At 35.8% G+C, this 22,379-nt stretch overlaps 1 protein-coding gene across 1 annotated transcript in view; it reads left to right on the top strand.

The window, feature by feature from the left end:
- Positions 1-22,379, top strand: part of PRMT3 (protein arginine methyltransferase 3) — a 151,768-nt gene that overhangs the window by 76,187 nt on the left and 53,202 nt on the right. Inside the window, exons 11-12 of the mRNA XM_081241082.1 lie at positions 11,234-11,312; positions 21,885-22,072. Of these exons, the coding sequence (XP_081097208.1) occupies positions 11,234-11,312; positions 21,885-22,072 (267 nt within the window). The remainder of the gene's footprint in view (positions 1-11,233; positions 11,313-21,884; positions 22,073-22,379) is intronic.

Here is a 22,379-nt window from a genome sequence, read left to right as displayed (position 1 = left end):
ATGCAGAAAATATTGATTCTTAAAATAATAATTGTTTATTTACTTTATCATATAATAGTTTACCTATAATAGTTTTAAATTTTTTATATCAATTTTACTACTAACAATAAGATTTCTAATGCAGTTTATGATCCCTCTATATTTTCTTTTGTCCTAGAGTATATCTCATGGAAATACACAGTCTAAATACTGTGTTTCAATGTTACTTGAATTAATTATTTTCCTCTGGTTATGTAACCAACTTGACATACAATCAGATTTATTTGTTTACTTTTTCTTCAATTTGGGGGAATTGCTTCTTTTTCCTTTTTTAGTTTAATTTTGTTTTAATTACAAAAACATTTATGTGGTTCCATTCCTTTTGTCCCTTAATGAATTGATAACTTTTTAAAATTTTTTTTTAGCTTTTGGTTTATTAAAAAGATATTAGATATGTATATATTTATATTTTCACTCTGTGTTACGCAGAGTTAACATACTCTATGCATTGTTCTATGCTTTGCTTTTTTAAATTTAAAATTATATCTTGGCCATCACTGTATCATTATAGAGAGATACACCTCATTCCTTTCTATGGCTATATAATACTCCATTGTACAGATAAATATAATGTATATAACTAACACTCATTTAAATTTCTATCATTCTTTTGCTGTTACAACTAATACTGTGTTGAACATCCTTGCACATATTTCATTTCATTTTCCTGGAAGTGGGATTGATGAGTCAAAGGGTTAATGCATATGCATATGCAATCTTAACAGTTTTTGCCAAATTCTCCTTAGCACTTACCTTACCATTCTGCTTTCTTACCAACAGTAATATGAGAATACCTGTTTTTTCACGGTCTTGACAACAGAGTATGTTGCAGAATCACTTTTAAATTGCTGAGGTTTTTCCTGCTACCTAGACATTGTAAATTAGGGTTGTATATTTGCATGAGGACTGGCTTATGTTAAGAATTATTGGAGGCGGGGGTGGGGTGGAGGGGAGTATGTGTTTGACCACCCAGCACCAAGGTTCTAAACTGGATTGTCGGGGAGGGAGCAGGTGAGATTTTAAATTTACATTTACTCTATAGATATATTTGGTTGTCTCTGTTTTGTTATTTGGGTCTTATATTCCTCACTTTGGCTGGACCATGGGTTTTATCTCCCGTTTTTCCATGTTTATTTACTAGCTTTAGCAAATGGCTCTCAAGGTGAAAGCCAGCTTAGTGATGCATCTAACTAGATGTTCTTTTTTTTCTTCTGGCGTATATGTTGTACTTAGAGGATCAGGAGCTCCTAAAATGCATTGGTGCAGGAAACGGAATGAGATCTTGTTCTTTAAGCCCTGAATCATACTGTTAATAGAGTTCATCTTTCCTGTAGTCTCAAACATCTATAATTTACGAGTTTTGTAGGACCACCATGTTACATATAACTATAACTTAATTCTCATCAATAAAAGTGCTAGCAAGTAATTTAATTGTATTTTTAAGAGTAGAATTTCCAGTTATAATTAATGATTTTTTTCAATCACCGTGCAGGATTGGAATATTGTTTTAGAAATACAGATGTATCTTTCTCCAAAGAAGACATTCAGATGGCCAACAGGCACATGAAAAAGTACTCAATAGTGCTAATTATTTGAGAAATGCAAATCAAAACTACAACTCACACCGATCAGAATGGCCATCATCAAAAAGTCTACAAATAATAAATGCTAGAGAGGGTGTGGAGAAAAAGGAATCCTTCTGCACTGTTGGTGAGGATGTAAATTGGTGCAGCCACTGTGGAGAACAGAATGAAGGTTCCTTAGAAAACTAAAAACAGAGTTGCCATATGGTCTAGCAATTCCACTCCTGGGTGTATATCTGGAGAAAATTAATTCAAAAAGATACATGTACCGAAGTGTTCATAGCATCACTATTTATAATAGCCAAGACATGGAAGCAACCTAAAAGTCCATCGAAAGATGAATGGATAAAGAAGATGTAGCATATATATACAATGGAATATTAGTCATACAAAAGAATGAAATAATGCCATTTGCAGCAACATAGATGGACCTAGAGATTATATTAACTCACGTAAGAGAAAGACAGATATCATGATATCACTTATATGTGGAATCTAAAAAAAAAGATACAAATGAACTTATTTACAAAATTGAAACAGACTCACAGACATAGAAAACAAATTTATGGTTACCAAAGGGGAAGGAGGGGTGATAAATTGAGAGTTTGGGATTAACATATACACACTACTATATATAATATAAATATATATATAACAGGGACCTACTGTTTACACAGGAAACTGTATTCAATATCTTCTAATAACCTATAATGGAAAAGAATCTGAAAAAAATATACATGTATGTATGTATAACTGAATCACTTTGCTGTGCACCTGAAACTAACACCACTTTGTATAAATCAACTATACTTCAAAAATAAAATAAAAAGAATAGGAAGGGAAGAAGGGATGGATCAAAGTATTTTTACCTCATTGCTCCATAGATTTGCCACACTGGATATTGTATAACTTTTTTTTTTTTTTTTTTTTTTTAGAGCTAAGTTCAAGTATTGCCTTAAACATTCAGCTTATTTATTTACTGTGTTTTTTAGATGTTGGGCGTAGGAGTTTATTAATTAATTAATTAATTTTTGCTGTGTTGGGTCTTGGTTTCTGTGCAAGGGCTTTCTCTAGTTGTGGCAAGCGGGGGCCACTCCTCATCGCGGTGCGCGGGCCTCTCACTATTGCGGCTTCTCTTGTTGCAGAGCACAGGCTCCAGACGCGCAGGCTCAGTAGCTGTGGCTCACGGGCCCAGGTGCTCCGCGGCATGTGGGATCACTCCCAGAACAGGGCTCGAACCTGTGTCCCCTGCATTAGCAGGCAGATTCTCAACCACTGCGCCACCAGGGAAGCCCTGCATAACTTTTTAATTATTGCCAGTCTGGTAGTCATTTGGTAGTCTCATTGTGTTTGAATTACTAATGAAGTTCAGCATCTCTGCATATGGTTATTGGTGATTTCCTGGCTTGTAACTGTATGTAATATTTTTAGCCCATTTTTCTTTTGGGTTGCCCGCGTTTTTCTTGTTGATTACTGTTCCTTGTTGGAGATGGAAATGCGTGTGTTATCTTTCCAAACTCTATGACTTATTTTTTATTCTTCTGATGTCTTTTGATGGACAGAGGTTCTAAATTTTAATGTAGTCAAATTTATTAGTCTTTTTTTTTTTTTTTTTTTTTTGCGGTACGCAGGCCTCCCACTGTTGTGGCCTCTCCCGTTGCGGGGCACAGGCTCCGGACGCGCAGGCTCAGCAGCCACGGCTCACGGGCCCGGCTGCTCTGCGGCATGTGGGATCTTCCCAGACCGGGGCACGAACCCGAGTCCCCTGCATCGACAGGTGGACTCTCAACCACTGCGCCACCAGGGAAGCCCTATTAGTCTTTTTCTTAATGGTTAGTACTTCCCCCCACCCAGAACATGGAGAGATATGTGTGTGTGTGTGTGTGTGTGTGTGTGTGTATGTATAAAACTTCATACCTTCCCCATTTACATTTAAGTTTTTAGTACACTCATGTAGTTCTGGTAGTAAAAATTGTCATAGTCTTTCTATGGGGCAGTTTTATGACACAGGTCAAAATTTTAAATGTGCATATCCTTTAATCCAGAAATTCTGCTTTAAGAAATTTATCTTAACCAAATACATAAAACATTGAACAAAGATGTCTGTGTGTTCATGTTCAAAGCATTATTTTTTTACCCATTTTATGGCAGATGAATGCAAAGGATACCAGTATTCTTGTTGCTTGATATCATCGGCCCCCTTGCATTTTTCCAGGTGTGTGAGAGTGTAATATAATCCGTCTCGGTTACCGTAGAGTTATCAGTAAGGAAAGTATCTTACCCAAAAGTATTTTACATAAGTACTTTGAAATTCTCATGTAACTTCCTTATCATATTTGTGATAAATAAAATGGTTAGTATTAGCTCATTTTAAGGTGAAAGAGTCAAATCACAGGCGTGGGAATCACTGAAAAAACTTTGCAGTTTAGATGTTCAATGTCTAAGGCTATTATAAATATAACAGTGAAGTAAATAGAGGTTCTTTTACATCCTTTAAATCTTCTAAGATCAGACAAGATCGGGCACGTCCTGTAAAATCTTAAGTTTGGTACATTTCTAGCAGAGAGCACTGTAGATGAGGAGAAAATGCTTATCTCATTATTTTTGTTACATGTCTAGAGCAGTGATTCTCAGCAGTGGAGGGAGCATGTCTGATTTTGCCCCCCTGGGATATATGGGTAATGGGAAATGTCTTGGAAACATTTTAGGTTACAGCAGTTCAGGAGAGATGGGGACTGGAGGAGAGTGCTGCCTAAATACCCTACAGTGGGACAGAACAGCCCCTACAAGGAAGTATTATCTGGCCCAGAATGTTGGTAGTGCCAAGGATAAGAAACCCTGTTTTAGAGTTCTCATTTCTATGCATTGATAATAACTCATACCTCAACTTAGATGATATTATACAGGCCACTTGATGCCTAGTCTGAGGCATCAAGGAAGTTTTTCCTTAAAAGGTGACATCATGACAGTATAGTTTGTCACATGCATGTACAATTGAAGCTTCCTAACCAACCTGCGTTTAATTCACCACATTAATGATGGTTTGCATTCTTTTTGTATAACACCTGCTGGATTCCTATGGCTACCTGAACACTTAGGCTAATGAGGTACCTTTAGTGTGCTGCTCCTCTTCTCCTACCAGTTGGATTCTATTGTTTACCAAGAGCTTTACTGTATTTGTTTGCCTACTTATTTATGAAAAATCAGTTAATAGTAACATAAACTATTGAACAATATTGTAAGAAAAAAAATGGTTGTAAAATAAAGCACTAAAGCAATTGTGAAGGACTTAGGAGTGAGGGTGGGAATTATAGGATTGAAGGATTCTCCACTTGGCAAGTGGATATTGGTAATATTGGTAAACAAATTTACATTTGTATGTTTTTACTTAAAACATGTTTTCAGTTGACTGACTACTAGTCCCAGTCACATTGGATAAAATTCTATCTATAGTAAATCTTAATAGAATTGAGAGGAGTATTGAAAAAGAAGTCATCCAATATTTATTATGCTTCAGAAATGTACTTAATAATTTGAGATTAGATTTCATAGGTTTATTTATTTGTTGGAAGTAATCTTTAAATATTTTTAAATAAATCTTTATTTTTTTATCTTTAAATAAATCCAGATTATTGACTGTTTGTCACTAGACTTTCGACACATAAACTTGTCATTTTATTGTTGCCTTCCCCTTGCCTCACTTTTTAAAATAGTTAATTCTACCTAAGCGTGTGTCAGTAATTCAGTTATTTGAACTGAAAAAAAATTAGTCAAGAGAAGCACCTTATTCTGAAGGTATCACAAGTTTCTTTTATCATTAATTTATCTATTCCAAGAAGATACCATGAGCAGGCATTTTAAAATAAGCTTCCTATTTCAGTGAATAATGTTAATGGTTCTTCTAGTTCCAGATTTGATCCAGTGTGTTCCTTTTGTAGTTATTAATTTTTGAAGTGTAAATGCAAATTTTAATTTTAAAAAGTGAATGTCAGTTTGGGAAGAAAAGTGCCCCATGAGCATCATGGGAGAAGTATTGGGTATAATTCTCTTCCAGATGGCACCCCTACAGGTGAGGCAGCAGCCTGTGAAATTACAGTCTGAATTACACTGCAGATGAGCAGGGCATTTGGAGCAAAGCCTTCTGATATCAGTAATAAATGACTTGGTTCAGAACCAAGGACAATTCCCAGGAAATTAAAGCCTATTCTGTCACGTAGGGAGCCTGTAGTAAAGTGAAGTTTAGCAAAGTGGAAAGTTGAGAGAAAGGACAATAACTGCAAGCCATCCATATGTGAAACTTTTCATCTGCTAATGTTTTTAACTAGACATTTTCATTTATCTCACAAGTGTTAAGTTTTGTTTCTACATATAGTCTAGTATATTCATTGATTTTCTAAAGTAATATTTTTCACAGTGAATGGTGGCTAACAGCCACTTGCCAAATAAGCGTTCACTCTGAAATATTATTAATCAGATACCCATTGTAAATTCTAATCTGTTTAATATGCTCTCTGGGAATTTTCTTATTTCAGAACACTTGAGTCCTTAGTTACAAATGTAGTATAATATAATACAAATACCAAGTCTTATTTTCAATCAGGTAAATCAATTTAAGAAGCAACATAGAATAGTTATTCAGAACTTGACCTCTGTAGTCAGATAGACCAAGGTTCCAAATTCTGACTTGTTCAACTGTTTCTGTGACTGTGAGCTGTTTTTTTTAAGTCTTAGGATTTTAGGTTATTTAACATTTCTAAGCCTTAATTTCCTCATTAGTTATATGGAAATAACAATAACATGTGCTTTAGGGAAGAATTAAATAAGATATTCCATAAAAGAACACTTAATACTCTGAACTTGGACAGTTTTCACCACTATTATTATTTGAGAATTTTAATTTTAGAAAGCAAAACAGCATTTTAAAATAACCAATTTTAACTGCTATGATAGAGTACAAAGCAGGGTAAAGAGATAGAGTTTGGTGGGGGAAAAAGAAGATATTTTATGGTGGAGACATTAGGAAAATCCCTTTTGAGCAGGTAATAGTTGAGCAGATATCTGGATACTAAGTGGAATAAATGACCAGTAAAATTGTCAGTCTTCATTGAGTATTAAATAATGTGGCTTGGGAATTCCCTGGGTCCAGTTGTTAGGACTAGGCACTTTCACTGCCAGGGCCCAGGTTCGATCCCTGGTAGGGGAACTAAGATCCCACAAGCCCCGCGACATGGCCAAAATCATAATCATAGTCATAATGTGGCATATTGAGTAGATAGACTAAATATGAATATGTATAATCTATTCTTGTTTTGAAGGAATGGTTTTCTACTGATTTGCTAGTTTAGTTATTCTTTAACATAAAGTTTAGAAACTGCTTTGACAGAGTAGAAGCCTTGTCATATACAAAAAATATCTTGCTACAGAAATAAAAAAGGTATTATCAGAAATAAAGTATTGTTTTTAATTAGACAGCAGTGAAGAGAGAAAAAGGAGAAAACAATGGAATGGGAAAAGACGAAAAAAGAAAGGTGTGCTTTAGCCTTCTGCTTCAATCCATTTTAGCCCAATTCTACCCCATAGTAGCTGACCCCATATGATGACTTCTGCCAAATTAGAGTTATAAAAAATGGTCCTTTATAGGTTTTATGTGTTAACTCTGTGCCAGGCACTCTGCTAAATCCTTTACATGTATCAACAAAAACATTTGATTATTTGCTTTCAGAAACTCTCTGACTTCATAATGTTGGCTGACTCTAAAAAATGGGAAGTAAAGACATGGCATTTATGAAAGGATGTTTTTGCTGCCGGGGATGATTATCTTTGTTTTGTTTGTTTGCACTCTTATCTCTTGTTGAGTTTAGTTAGCAGCATTGGGAATTGAATCTTAAGGCCAGTGTTTATGAGGGGATCTGAAAATTGTTCAGTATTATTTTCCAGCTACTACCTTGCTAGTACTGATTTCTCTAACGTGAAAATTACATTGTTTAAATAGTTAGAACCTTAGAAACTCTCTAATATTGTTTGATCAGGATTCTCATCTTAGCTAAGGTGATCATTATGGGGTATGTGGAAGAGTGCTTATTGGTGTTTATTATTTTAAATGGAAGCAGACATATAGGAAAGTCTTAAGTATAAATACTAAAGTTCGGAAGATTAAGTAAAATTAGCTTTTTTAGCCCAGCGAAACAAATCTCTCTATCTTTGCAAGAAGAATCTTAAAGTTGGAATTGGCACTAATTTGGCCAACCTGATCAGATTATTTCAATTGGGCTTAAAATTTTGTTTCTTAATTTTATTTATTTATTTATATTGTATTTATTTATTTATATTTGTTTGTCTTTATATATTTACTTATTATTTATTTATTTATTTATTTTGCGGTATGAGGGCCTCTCACTGTTGTGGCTTCTTCTGTTGCGGAGCACAGGCTCTGAACGCGCAGGCTCAGCAGCCATGGCTCACAGGCCCAGCCGCTCCGCGGCATGTGGGACCTTCCCAGACTGGGGCACGAACCTGTGTCCCCTGCATCGGCAGGCGGACTCCCAACCACCGCACCACCAGGGAAGTCCTGTTTCTTAATTTTAAAGAAATTTCAAGCATTTTAAAGAAAGGTTTCTTATTTTTCTTTTTTTTATTTGTATGCACACAATGCGTATAGTCTTGGCTGGTCTGAAAAAAAAAAGTGACTCCTGGGGGGGAAAATTTTAGTTCTGACTCGTGGATTTTAATATAGGACCATTCACTAAATATTATATAATTCTGGACAATCTGGTAAGCCTTCATTCTCTATTGTATTAAATGTAATTAAAAAATTCTCACTAGCCTTTACAAATATATTTTTTAAGTAGCTCTTAATTTTTTTTAGTTAAGCTAATTAGATTTACTGTTCCAAACCTTTTTACATGTATTAACATATTTAGTTCTCATAACAGCTCTATGGTGTAGAATACCATTGTTATTGTCACTTAATGTCACTGAGTCTCCATTTCTTCATTTGTAAACTTGCCCAACGTCACATAGAGAAAGAAGCTCCTCTAGAATTTAAATCCAAGAGTCCACCCTCTACATTGGTTCTGTTGGTATTGACCATAGTACCGATTTAAAATACGGTTATTTAATCTTAGATGAATGGCTAATTATAACTTTATCTTAAATGCAATAAACGAGCATGTTGCTAGAAGGAGCTGCTTTCAGTTACGGATTGAAGAAACTTTTTTGGTTTGATTGTAGTATGTGGAAGTAAGATGGAGTTTGAACTTACAGAGGGAAAATACTTAGATTTAACTAGCTACTTTGAAAGAATACTAGAAACAGTTTGACATGGTGCCAGATCAGTAACACACTATACTTTTTGCCCCCTTCCAAAAAAGATTGGACTATAATGAATACTCAATTTGTATGAGAATGTGATTTTATTTTATTTTAATGTTTTAACATGCAACAGTCTTGCAAATAAGGACCGTTTTTTCCCCAACCTATTAACATGTTTTACCAACTGATCTTTTCCTCTTAGGTAAATAGATGCATCCTCTTTAAATAATTTTTTTGGCAAAAATTATAATTCACTTTAATCAGCTGATGAATGCTTATTTATAAGCATTTGTGTGCATAGATCTGCATGAATTATGTCAGATTGATAAAGATTTCTTAGTTGAATTCCAGAAGGCTCTTGTGCTTTGAATACACAGATGATATTAATGAGGAACTAACTTATAAGAGTTAGACATTTTACTGAAGTGCTCTATCAAGGAAAGCAGTTTCCACCAAATCCTTAATTATCCTAATGTAAACACAGTAATAAAAGAGTTTTGTTGCTGAGTCTGTCTTTTGTAGGCAATTATTTTCTTATCCGTGGATTAGTGTGTTGTGGAGAGAAGGTAAATCCCAATGTAGAGTTGCTAGCAGCAATTTAATGAGGTTCCTTTATAAGTGATTCAAGCTCTAGAGCTGTATTATCTGTAAAGTTAAGTTTGCTGTTAATCTCTTGGGAAGATTATCCATTCTGGGTTTGCAGGTTTTTCCTGTGCTAGAGAAACATTTAAAACATTTTTGTTCATTGTGTTGTGTATTGATCCTCTTAGTTATTTGTGCACAGAACAAATGAGTGAGAACAGTTTTGATTTAGAATGCTGACATGAGAGTGACATTCATATTGGTTAACCCTTAGCCATAATAGGGTGTATTATGTGCTAAGCACTGTGCTGAACACTTGACTTTCCCTGCTGCTCAGGGCTATTAGAGGATGGGCCCCAGAAGAAGACTGACAGAAACTGGCATTGATCTCTCACTCATGATTACTTTATCATTTCTATAATAAAGTGTATAGCATACTATTAGAATGTACTGTGCTTGTGCACCAGTAGTGGCAGATTATCTTTTCATTTGTGCTGTGATTAGCCTTTCTTGGTGGAGGAGTCAAGTGTTCTCCAGAGTCTGGAGCACACTGGGGCTGAGTTTCATTAAATGTATTTCAAACAACATAGTTGTGCAAGGTGTTGATACATGTTAAATAGAAAAAAAGAGGTTTCTAGCTAAAAAGTGGGTAATACTTGTTTAGAATTTGTTCAACCATCCTCTTTACCATAACACATCTCAGAACTGTTAATGTGCTGATGTGCATTATGAATCTCTATATGAGGATGATATAGCATCTGGTCTTTCTCACCTCTCCCCTCCTTTTTTTTTTTTTTTTAAAGAAAAAAAACTCTTCAAAGAGAATGTTTTTGGGCAGGAAACATTTTGGGAAAAGGTGTTCCAGACCAGAGTTTCTCAGCCTTAGCTCTATAGACATTTGGGATCAGACATTTCTTTGTTTGGGGGCCGTCCTGTGTCAGTGAAGGACGTTTATCAGCATTGCCCCCCACCCAGTTGTGACAATCAAAACTGTCCCCCAAGGGCAAAATCTAGTTAAGAACTATTGCTCTAGATTAATATTGCAGTATTCCAGGAAATTATAAGGTACATTAGCAATTTCTATCTGAAAGTTTCCTTTTAATGCGGAAGAAATAATAGTCTAGAAAGTGGAAGCACAGGTAGAGAAGGTTCAGTATATTCTGCTGTAATAAACATTCTGGATCCACTTTGTACCCTGGCCTGATTTTCTTTTCTCTTTTTTTTTTATAACCTCTTTATTGGAGTATAATTGCTTTACAATGGTGTGTTAGTTTCTGCTGTATCACAAAGTGAATCAGCTATACATATACATATATACCCATATCCCCTCTCTCTTGCATCTCCCTCCCTCCCACCCTCCCTATCCCACTCCTCTAGGTGGTCACAAAGCACCGAGCTGATTTCCCTGTGCTATGTGGCTGCTTCCCACTAGCTATCTGTTTTACATTTGGTAGTGTATATATGTCCATGCCACTCTCTCACTTTGTCCCGGCTTCCCCTTCCCCCTCCCCATGTCCTCAAGTCCATTCCCTGGCCTGATTTTCTAATAATTATTATGTGGAGAATTTACTGCAAAAAATAATTTCAAACTTTGCAGAATATTATATGGTAGAGACAAAAAGTATATTTTCCATTAAAACACTAGCCAGATATTTAAATTGAACTGCATATGATGATACTGCACTTTTCTAAAATCCATTTTTTCTTTTTTTATACAGGGCTATTTTCTTCTTTTTGAGTCCATGTTAGATTCTGTCCTTTATGCAAAGAACAAATACTTGGCAAAAGGAGGATCGGGTGAGTATAAAATTCTAGTTTTAGTCATCTAATTTTAGTCTGGCAGAACCAAATGAACCTTTGGATTTCAAATAAACTATGCATGACTGAGAAAGTTCCCAATAGAGATGAAAGACATTTCCATCAGAGGAAGATTTAAGACATTTGTTTAGTGTACCGTTGATAGTAGAACATTAATAAGATATGTAGGACTCTTAAGTTAATGGTATTCTTATGAACACTTTTAATAAAAATACTAAGGACTAGATTTGGAAGCTTTTTGATATTCAAATAAAAATCTAACAGAGACTCTTTGATTTTTAATCTTTGTGACATTTAGGGTTTTTTTGTTTGTTTGTTTTTGTTTTTTCCCAAAAGAATGTTTCATACTAGGTTGGAGATCATTCACTTTGGTAGCAAATATTCCATGACTTCACTGAATGTATAAACCTGGCTTCTTTGTAATTTAACAAGAGCATTTAAGTAGTGAGTGGTTTCTACTAAGTTTTTAAGCCACAGTATACCCAATCGTATTTTTAAATAGATCCCAATAAATTTGGAAGGCTTCCTTTTCATGGCCATGGTGAACTTTTAATCATATTAGCTCTGTGTGCTCAAAGTGAGATTGTGTTTTTACAGGCTTTCTGCTATGAACAGTTGTATACAAATAAATGTTCTCAGGGATTATGTTTTGCTCATCTTTGGCTCTTCACTGAGCTCCACAGCTCCTGGAACATAGATAGAACATCATACATGTTTTTTGCATTGAATCATTAAAACTGAATTGAATAGCATGTCTCCCTTCATTCACCTTTCCCTGTACCTTCGCTTTCTCAAAGCTTCAGAACCAGTAAATCATTTTCATGGTCAGAGTACAGTTGATAAAACTGTTATATAAAAGTGGGTGAAAAGGAGGATACATTTTGAACTGGTGACATAAAGCACTTGACCATACTTATGCCTCCTGCCCATCCATGTTCTATGAAATTACTTTGGCAGTAAAAATCAGTAAGGCCAAAACATAAAGCACAGAGAAAATTCTCCAGTACAGTTGAGTTCTTTTTATAATAGCATTTAAATAGATTGCCTTTGTTTTTCAAAATGCTCTCATTTTATCACTGTATTTCCTGCAACCAATTCAAGATATGCTTCTGATATCTGACGTGAACGTGGCTAGAATTTTTAGATATATTTTACCCTGCAACAATTGGCTGTATCTCTCAATAATTGCAGTGATTGTCTTTTAAAGACAACTACACTTAATGACTAAAAACTAATATTATCTACCATTTGTTGATTGTCCAGTAGTTGCCACATAATATACTGTACCTTTATTTATCTTATTACATGTAATCCTCACATGTTGTAATCCTCACAACAGCCCTTTATGATTTTAGAAACATAGGTGTCCTGGATGGTACATATTAAGTGTCCAAGCCTTGAATTTTTTTTTCTTTTCTAAACTCAGATCTGCCAGACTCCAGTATTCTTGTTCTTTTCAGTATCCCTTGTTGTTTCTTTACTAAGGTGCATTTTATTGAATCTAATTCTTGCCTTGAAGTTGTTCTAGGGAACATTCAGAAAACTGTTTCTATACCTCCCTGAGTGGTGTTCATTGATCTTACTGAAGGACTGACAGCAATTTAATACATTTAAATTGAATTCTTGATGAAATTCATTAAGAACTTACTGCCATGTGAATAATGAGGTTATAGCTGAAACAGTGGCAGAGCTATTTCCCATCATCAAAGGGATAAAGTGGAGGCTTTATTCTAGCTCTTTCCATATTTTTATATAACTGCTGTTAGCACTAAGATAATCTGGAGGTATATTGAAGAGAGGTCAGCATTTAACTTCATAAGCAGTGCTGTTGAATGTTACTTGTTAAAAGAATCAAGAAAAGTAGGAAAAGTCAGAAATGAGTAACATGAAGTGGTTTAGCCTATTTTGTGTATTTAAGTATGCCTTGGTGAATAAATATCATCTAGATACTCATTCTTTTATTGTAAACAAAGTTTTCTTTCATGTTTTTCTGAAGGAAAGATTTATTAAGCAATTAGCAGTGTCAAGATTTTAGAAAGAAAGATTGAATTATGAGAGAGGGAGACTGTTGGAGACTATATAAGCATGAAGGGACCACAGTTTATTTTTACATGAATCCAGATTCAGTTTATGTCTCACTTCATATTTAATGGCATGGAGTAAAGCCTTTATAAAAGACAGTCAGCCAATAACTTGAGTATTCATGCTCCTTATCACCAAGCAATTCCACAGTACTTTAGAGGTACTCAGTTACTACTGTTAAAGCTCTGTGGGGATTCCCTGGCAGTCCAGTGGTTAGGACTCTGCGCTTTCACTGCTGTGAGCCCAGGTTTGATCCCTAGTCAGGGAACTAAGATCCCACAAACCATGCGGTGTGGCCAAATAAAAAAAATTTTTTTAAGTTTTGTAAAGTTAGTGAAAGTGGATTTACTATTTTCTTTTATTATTAGCTAAGACTTACTAATTGTATATCAGAAATTGTTATGTTTTACATTCAGCCAACCAAGAGATCAGGAGCAAAACCAAGAAAATGTTAGGTTGAGATCAATGCATATTTTTACAAGGAGTTAAGATGAAAACCAATGTATATTTTAGGATGACAGCATAGAATGTAAATGCTTTATACCCTAAAAGTGTCAAATACCACATCTCACAAAAATTGTGAAGGGAGTGCAGGAGGTAGGTGGGAAAGTGTGTATACTTAAATGGATTTATCTTTTTTTTTTTTTTTCTGGTACGTGGGCCTCTCACTGTTGTGGCCTCTCCCGTTGCGGAGCACAGGCTCCGGATGCGCAGACTCAGTGGCCATGGTTCATGGGCCTAGCCGCTCCGCGGCATGTGGGATCTTCCCGGACTGGGGCACGAACCCACGTCCCCTGCATCGGCAGGCGGACTCTCAACCACTGCGCCACCAGGGAAGCCCAAATTTATCTTTAATAGGAATTTATGGGATATCATTTAAAGCTGACAACTCAAGTAATAGCATTAGAGCACATTTAGCACTACAGAGGTAATATTAAAATGATACTGTTGATTAAAATTGAATGGTGAGGCTTGTGGTCATTGATCCTGTCTGTATCATGATTGTAGTGGTGATTGTGTAACTCTTTGTATTTATCAAATCACATAGAATTATACATCAAAAAGGACAGAGAGTGAGTTTTACTGCATGTAAATTTTACCTCAATAGAGATGACTTAAAAAAAAATATATGAGGGCTTCCCTGGTGGTGCAGTGGTTAAGAATCCGCCTGCCAACGCAGGGGACGCGGGTTCAAGCCCTGCTCTGGGAAGATCCCACATGCTGCGGAGCACCTGAGTCTGTGCACCACAACTACTAAGCCTGAGCTCTAGAGCCCATGAGCCACAACTACTGAGCCCACGAGCCACAACTTCTGAGCTCATGTGCCACAACTGCTGAAGCCCGCGCACCTGGAGCCCGTGCTCCACAACAGGAGAGGCCACCACAATGAGAAGCCCATGCACTGCAACAAAGAGTAGCCCCCTCTCGCCACAACTAGAGAAAGCCCACGCACAGCAACGAAGACCCAACACAGCCATAAATGAATGAATGAATGAATGAATGAATGAAGCAGCATCTTCCACCTCCTTCAGGTCAAATAAATTATGACATAATTTGATTTCTAGCTATTTTGAAAAATATATTAAAACTCTGTACTAACTCTCTACTTACTTCTGTAATTGTTGTTAGTATTATCAATACATCTCTTTTTGTAATTAAAAAAATAATTGGGTGATTAAGAAGAGGAAAGGAAAGGGAAGAACAAGGAAATATACTAACTTTATCATTACTCGCAATAGGAGATTAGTAAATACTGTTAAAAATAGACAACTAAAGATATTCTATAAGGTTGCAATTATAAAGTTAGCTACTAGAACAAAAAGGCAAACTTTGTAAATAAAATAATTAATACTTAGGAAAAAAGCAAAAAGACCATGTAGTTGAACTACTTAAAAAACAAAATAAAACAAAAACTACAGATACAGAATAATATAAAATGGTAGAGTTGTGAACAAGAAAAAGTTCTCATATCAATAATGTAAATGGACTAAATTCATTTATTAAATGAAAAAGAATTTCAGATTGGATCACAAGAGAAAACCCAATTCTGTGTGCTATATAGTGACACACCTAAAACAAAATTATATAGAAAAGTTAAACTTGGGTTAAAAAAGATACTCAGGGGCTTCTCTGGTGGCGCAGTGGTTGAGAGTCCGCCTGCCGATGCAGGGGACACGGGTTCGTGCCCCGGTGCGGGAAGATCCCACATGCCGTGGAGCAGCTAGGCCAGTGAGCCATGGCCACTGAGCCTGTGCGTCCGGAGCCTGTGCTCTGCAACAGGAGAGGCCAAAACAGTGAGAGGCCCGCGTACCGCAAAAAAAAAAAAAAAAAAAGATACTCAGGGAAATAGAAAAAAAGTCATGATACTGATACCAAACAAAAGGGAATTTGGGCAAAATATTATATAATTATATGAATAGGGCTTAACCTTAAAGAGCAAAATCATGCCCATCTTCATAGCTACTGAAAAGGTTTTTATATATAAAATGAATAATCTGAAAGTTTAAGAATGGAATATTTACCTAGTTTCCAAGAATCTCCGCACAAAATATCTACTAATTACAAAAGAGAAAAGAGTAAATTTCCATGTACAAGCCTAGCAGACTCCACTTTCGTCAAGTAATCAGGGTTGACATCCTCCGGAATTGGACCAACTGAAATTGTAGGAGCACAAAGAAATAATTCGTTGCTTTGAAACTTCCTCAGAACTGATAACAGTTTTGTAAAATCATAATTGTTGCATAGAAATAGGTGCCCATAAAAGGAGACATCTTCCATGGTACTGGAAAAGAATGTTGTTTTCATTGCCTTGCATTGCAAGGAAAATGAAAGGTTTCTTCCCCCCTTATATGGTCAGAACAAAACTCAACTTTCTTATGAGGTCCTTCACAGTATACATCTTCTCTGATTTATAGTTGTCAGGATTATAAAGTTGAGCACTATGTTCAGTACAAAGCAAGTTACTAAGACAGCCGTTTGCTAAGTCATTGTTTCCTAATCTTGGCAGACCATCCCAGTCACTGGGACCTTTTGTTAAAAATATGGATCTTCAGACTCCACGTCAGATCCTTTTGAACCAAAATCTAGGGGAAGAGTCCTGTCGTAAGAATTTATTTAAGATGTACCCAGCAGTAGGTATTGCTGCCTCTGAAAAGTAGACACAGGTTTAGGTGTATATCATTAGTAGAGCCTAAGTCATGTGCTCGTGCCTAACTTGCGAGGGAGGGAAGGAGGGAAAGCAAGTTTTTGTCATTTTCAGCGTTTATAGAGGGAAGTAGGCCCTGCTTCAACATAGGAAATCTCTCAAACAGTTCAGAGGGGGGCAGCAAAATAGAGTGGCACATATGTACTATATACACTGACCTGTCTCTCTCAGGTTTTGCATTAGAATTTGCATGGGAAACCTGATCTATGCTAATAAGAAATTGCCTCTGTTATAAAGTCCACGTTTACAAATATACTTTTCTTACTATTTCCCTCTCTGTAGAAAGCTGAGCTGTAGAGTTTACTGACTCCTCCCCCATTTCTGCTTGGTTGCTCTCCTTTTTAGGATCTCTTTTACCTTATCACTTCATTCCTTTACTCAGATGGAATGGGTAAGGCTGAATGTTTCTATTTTCCTCACTTTGCCCTGAAATTTTATTAATCTCTAAACTTTCTCAACCCTTTTTTCCTTCCTCTTTCTTCTCCAACAGGTACCCATTTACTGTGGGATAGTTGAGTTCCTCTTTCCTTTTTTTCCATTTGAAAAGCATAAAATGTGGCATCATGAATAAATGGAAAGCATAAAGATTCTGCAGTCAGACCTTGAGTTAAATCCCTGCTTTATCAGATGATTAGTTACCTGGTTAGCTGATGAAGACCAGTAATTTGGGCAGGTTACTTAATTTTTCTGAATTTCAGTTTCCTTATCTGAAAAATGAGGATTATAATCCAGCTTTATAGAATCAGTCAAAAGTCTGAATGAGATGCTTGACGTAAAATAGTTGCTCAATAAATGTTAATTCCCCTCCTGAGTTATAGCTGGTAAACATGAGATTAGTGTTAAGGTTATATACCTTATAAAAGTTTTGAAATGAATTTAGGCATCATGGTGTTATCACCTGCTGTTTGTATAGTACATATCTCAGTGTAATCAGCCACTAACACTGTCTCATAGTGCTTAGAGGTTTCTTTAGTATTTCCATAATTTACTGTGTACTTCCTCATCTTCAAATCTATTTTTCCCATGTTTATTATTTTTGTTTTGTTCAGTGATATTGCAGTAGTGTCATTTTCTACTCTTTTTTCATGTTATAATTTTTCAATGCATATTGCAGCAACATTTTAGCCTAGTTAAGCTTTAGAATGTGGTCCTAATCACTATTTATACGTTTATTATAAGTTAACGATGAGAAAATGTTCCAATTTCCAAATAAATATTAGTTAATTTTTAAGATAACCTTATTATATAATTAATTTTTTAAGCTTATTCAACTCCCAAATTATTTATGCATGTCAGTCATTGTATTGTTGACTATTATTTCACTGAAGTCTATCTCCATGTGGTTCACATATATTGTGAAAAGGACAGTCTGTTTTGATTTATTTATTATCTCCTTTCATTCTAAACCTTTTATCTCTCTGGTTATTTATATACAAGCAGTGATGCTAGTGTTTACTAGGAATTGTTTCTTTATGCATCTCAGTCTTATCCTTTAGTGTCCAAAAGTTTGTGAGGCATTTCTAAGGGATAAAGGATTTCCCATCTTTATCTGTTCACCATGTGAGCTGTTCTAGTGACAGATGAATTCTGGGCAGTGAATCGAGAAGGACACAGATGTCAAAGCCATGAATTTATAAATGGTCTGTTAAGAGGGTGCTTTTGTCCAATCAACACTTCATTAATTTCACCTACAAGAAGGAATAATTATTCAATTATGCTTCTTTCTGACAAAAATCAGGTGACAAATGTGTCAGAATATGAAGGTAAAGGGTTAGTCAGGATTCTGACAAGTGGCCCAAAATTTTAGCCAGCTATGAGGAGGTGGATAAAGAATCAAATTGACCTATAGCATTGATAACAAGTCTTTCATAAATATTCATAGATCTTATTAACTGAAAGATAAAAAGTAATTTCATTTCTAAATTCTAACAAATACAGGAACCATGATTTTCTGTACTTTATTTTATTCTTTTGATTTTCTGTATTTTTGTGAAATATAATTAGCTTGAAAAATAAACCTTGAGGGACCTCCCTGGTGGTCCAGTGGTTAAGACTCAGCGCTCCCGATGCAGGGGACCTGGGTTCGATCCCTGGTTGGGGAACTAGATCCCACATGCCTGCCTCAACTAAAAGGTCCCGCATGCCGCAATGAAGATCCCACGTGCCACAACTAAGACCTGGAGCGGCCAAATTAATTAATTAATAAGTTAATAATAAATAAATAAGTAAACCTTGGAAAAGTTAAATCATATTCCTCTTTAGTCTGTTTCTCTTATTACCAGCATAGTTTCAAAACTTTTTGATTAGTTTTAGTAACTTATAGTTTTTCCTTATGAATGAAAAAGCTGTCCTTATTTCTTAGTAATATTACTGACTGGTACATCATATTGCTTGATACAGAGCTGGAGTTCAGCAAACTTTTTCTACAAAGGGCTAGATAGTAAGTATTTTAAGTTCACTAAGATTTTTAATAATATTCTAAAATAGAAGAACTCTGTGAACCACGTTAAGTAGCTTGAATGTACACTGCACAACTCCAGGGGATATTTGGACACAGTGGTGCTTCCAGAAGTAGCGCAGTATGATGGCCCTGATAATGACCTCCGTCAGCCGTTTTTCCCTCATCTATATCAGGGATATCTATATCTGGTGTGCTGCCTGTTTTTGTAGATAAAGTTTTATTGGAAAATAGCCATATGCTCGTGTATTTATATATTGTCTTTGGGGCTTTCACATCGTAGCAGCAGAGATGAGTAGTTTCAATAAAGACCATACACAAAACCTAAAGCAGTCATTTTACATACAATGTTGGCTGACCCCTGATCTCTACCCTTACTATGTTCCTCTTTAAGGGTGAAATTAACAGGATATAATGTTGGAAAGCTTACATGATGGTCATATTAAGTCTGACAAAGTATACAAAAAGAAGTCGCCAACTATCTAACATTGCTTCAGCATTCTGTTTCTTCTTCAGTGCTTCTCATAGTAAGGACCTGGTTCGGGAAACTAAAAATACATACCTTTCCTGTAGCAGATACTCTTGCTGGGTCAGCATTTACAGTAGCACATCATTTACTTTGAAGAATTTGTACTGATCAGAAATTTAAACACAGTCAAGAGGTTTAACACGTCCGTGGAGGAAGAGGAGGGTAGAAGTAACTCAGTTTACACAGCAGTCGACTCCAGCCCAATGCAGCTATCATATCTGCCTTACATGCCCCCTTAGAGAAGATCTGAGAAACTTCTTATCAGTGACATAGCACCAGTTATTTTTTCTGGGCGTCTCACATGTCAGGTTTGGAAGAAGCAGTTGCTCTGATGCCAGCAGATCTTATCGTGGGCTGACTTAGAAGATAATTTAGTGCCGCTGTCATTGAATAATAAAATGCCTACAGCTGTGGAGAGAAACAGAGTTTGGGGGAAGGAGAGGGTTATTTCTCTGCTGTTTAAGTCTGAAGACTAGTTACTAATAGTAACATTATTTCCTTTGTGCATTTCTTTGGCACATACGTACTTGCTTTCAGTTTGTTGATACAGGGGTATGTAACTTATATTTTAATTCACGAATCCCCTAAATGTTGACATTTGAAGGACAAAGTTAATTTTGCTATTTATTAGTCCCAAAAAGAGAACATCAATATTATTTTTTAAATTTTGTGTTATAAGGACTTTTACTAGTTACGAGAAGAGAGTTTCTCCCTGAACACTCACTCTCTTCCCTTACCTCTCTTAACACTTACTCTCTTGGTTTTCTTCTTCCTTCTGTGGTCTAGCTTCTCAGCCATTTCTTTCCAGCCTCCTTTTCTTCTACTCATCCCTTAAATTCTGCTACTCATTATGTATCCCTAGGTGACCTCATAAGCTCCCATAACTTATACTTGCATTTATGTGCCCATGGTTCCAAATTTATATATTGAACCCAGATGACTGCTTTTGGATTTCAGACCTGTATAGTCAGCTGTCTGTTGGATATTTTTACCTGTTTGTCTCATAAGCATTAAACTCTCATATTCCTCTTGAATCTGCCCTTTTTTAATTTCCTATTACAATGGTTAGTACCACAGTTTACCCAGTTGCTAAGTCTAAAACCGTGTCATCCTTGACTCTTTGCTCTTTCTCACCTTCACAGCCAGGCGGTCTTACAGCCCTATGAGTTCTACCTCCGAAACACACCTTGACTGTATCTCCTCCTTTCCATTCCCACAACCGTCACTCTATTTCAGATCACCTGTATTATTACATTTATCTCTTAGTTTGTCTCTTAGTCTTGCTCCCTACCTTTATTCTCCACATTGCACTCAAGGTGGCTTTTCTAAGACCAAAATCTGATCAAGTTGCTACCCTATGTAAAATTTTTCGCTGGCTTATCATTATTCTTAGAATAAAGTCTAATTTATCAATGTGGTTTACTCAGCACTGTTTTCTTTGGTCCCTCCTTTGTCGCCTTCTGTTTCACTGTTCCTCTCAAATTGGAGTGTACTGTGCCCCTACATGTCCACTGGCCCCTCTGCCTAGAACACTCTTCCCCTCCCACTGGTAACTTAGTTGGTCTTCAGTTTTTGCCTTAAACAATATCCTTGTTCCCCTGCTACAGCCAAATCTGAGTTAGCTCTTTTTTTCTATAGGTCCCTTAGTAACTTGTGCTTCCCCTTTCTTAGTATTTATTACATCACTAATAATTGCTAATATATTTGTCAGAATTGTGTAAATGTAAGTTTGAGTAGGGACATGTATCCACAGTCTGTAAATTAGAATAGCTTGTCAGCACACATTTGGTGCTCATACATGTTTACCTTTCATAATGAATAAGAGAGGGTAATATGAACTGGTCTTCTACACAACTGTAAAATTCTATCACACAACACACCTTTTTAAAGGATTTGCCTCTTCACGTTTCAGAGGAGTTTCATCTAGTACCATCTAGTACCTCTTTTACAGTCAGCATGTTTAATGTTAATAAATATGTTTATTTCAGGATTGTGTCCATCCTTTTAAAATAATTTGAGTGGGAACCCATCATTGAAATCTTTGTTTTAATCCTACCATCACAGTAATAGAAATCTTTTATTTATTATTTTTTTAAAGAGGCTACAACATGGAACTTGGTTATTTTCGCTGATCTCCACCTTTGTTAATCCCCCGCTGCTAGTAATCATTTGCTAGCAATCTGTACTGTTGGATTTGATATTTATATTTAGACTTTAAAAATTATATTTTGTTATAGAGAGTTAATGCTAGATTGTTGGATGTTTTATTTGTTACAGTCTACCCTGATATTTGCACTATCAGCCTTGTGGCAGTAAGTGATATGAATAAACATGCTGATAGAATTACTTTTTGGGATGATGTCTATGGCTTCGACATGTCCTGCATGAAGAAAGCAGTTATTCCAGAAGCTGTGGTGGAAGTTTTAGATCCAGAGACTCTTATTTCAGACCCCTGTAGTATTAAGGTAGGTATTTTACTAATTTTATTTTCTTTAACGGTATGGCTATTTTTCTTAGTTTTCATTTATGAGTTTAGTATTTCAAATTAATATATTGATTTTATATATGTATCTTCAAAACAGTAATTATTCTTTCTATTTTAATTAATCTAAAGCAGCTTGATGTCATAATATTTGCCAGTTCACTGTGTCATCCCTTTGGAATCACTTCTCTTTATTTATTGAAGTTCCTTATACTGAAGGGTTGAATCATTTTTTTTGGCTTAGTGAAGGCAAAAAGTCCTGCTGTATTGTCATTTCTGCTTCACCAGCA

The sequence above is a fragment of the Mesoplodon bidens genome (assembly GCF_964165515.1).
Source record: "Mesoplodon bidens genome assembly, chromosome: 7".
Taxonomy (NCBI): domain Eukaryota; kingdom Metazoa; phylum Chordata; class Mammalia; order Artiodactyla; family Ziphiidae; genus Mesoplodon; species Mesoplodon bidens.
This window is presented reverse-complemented; position numbering and strand designations above follow the sequence as displayed.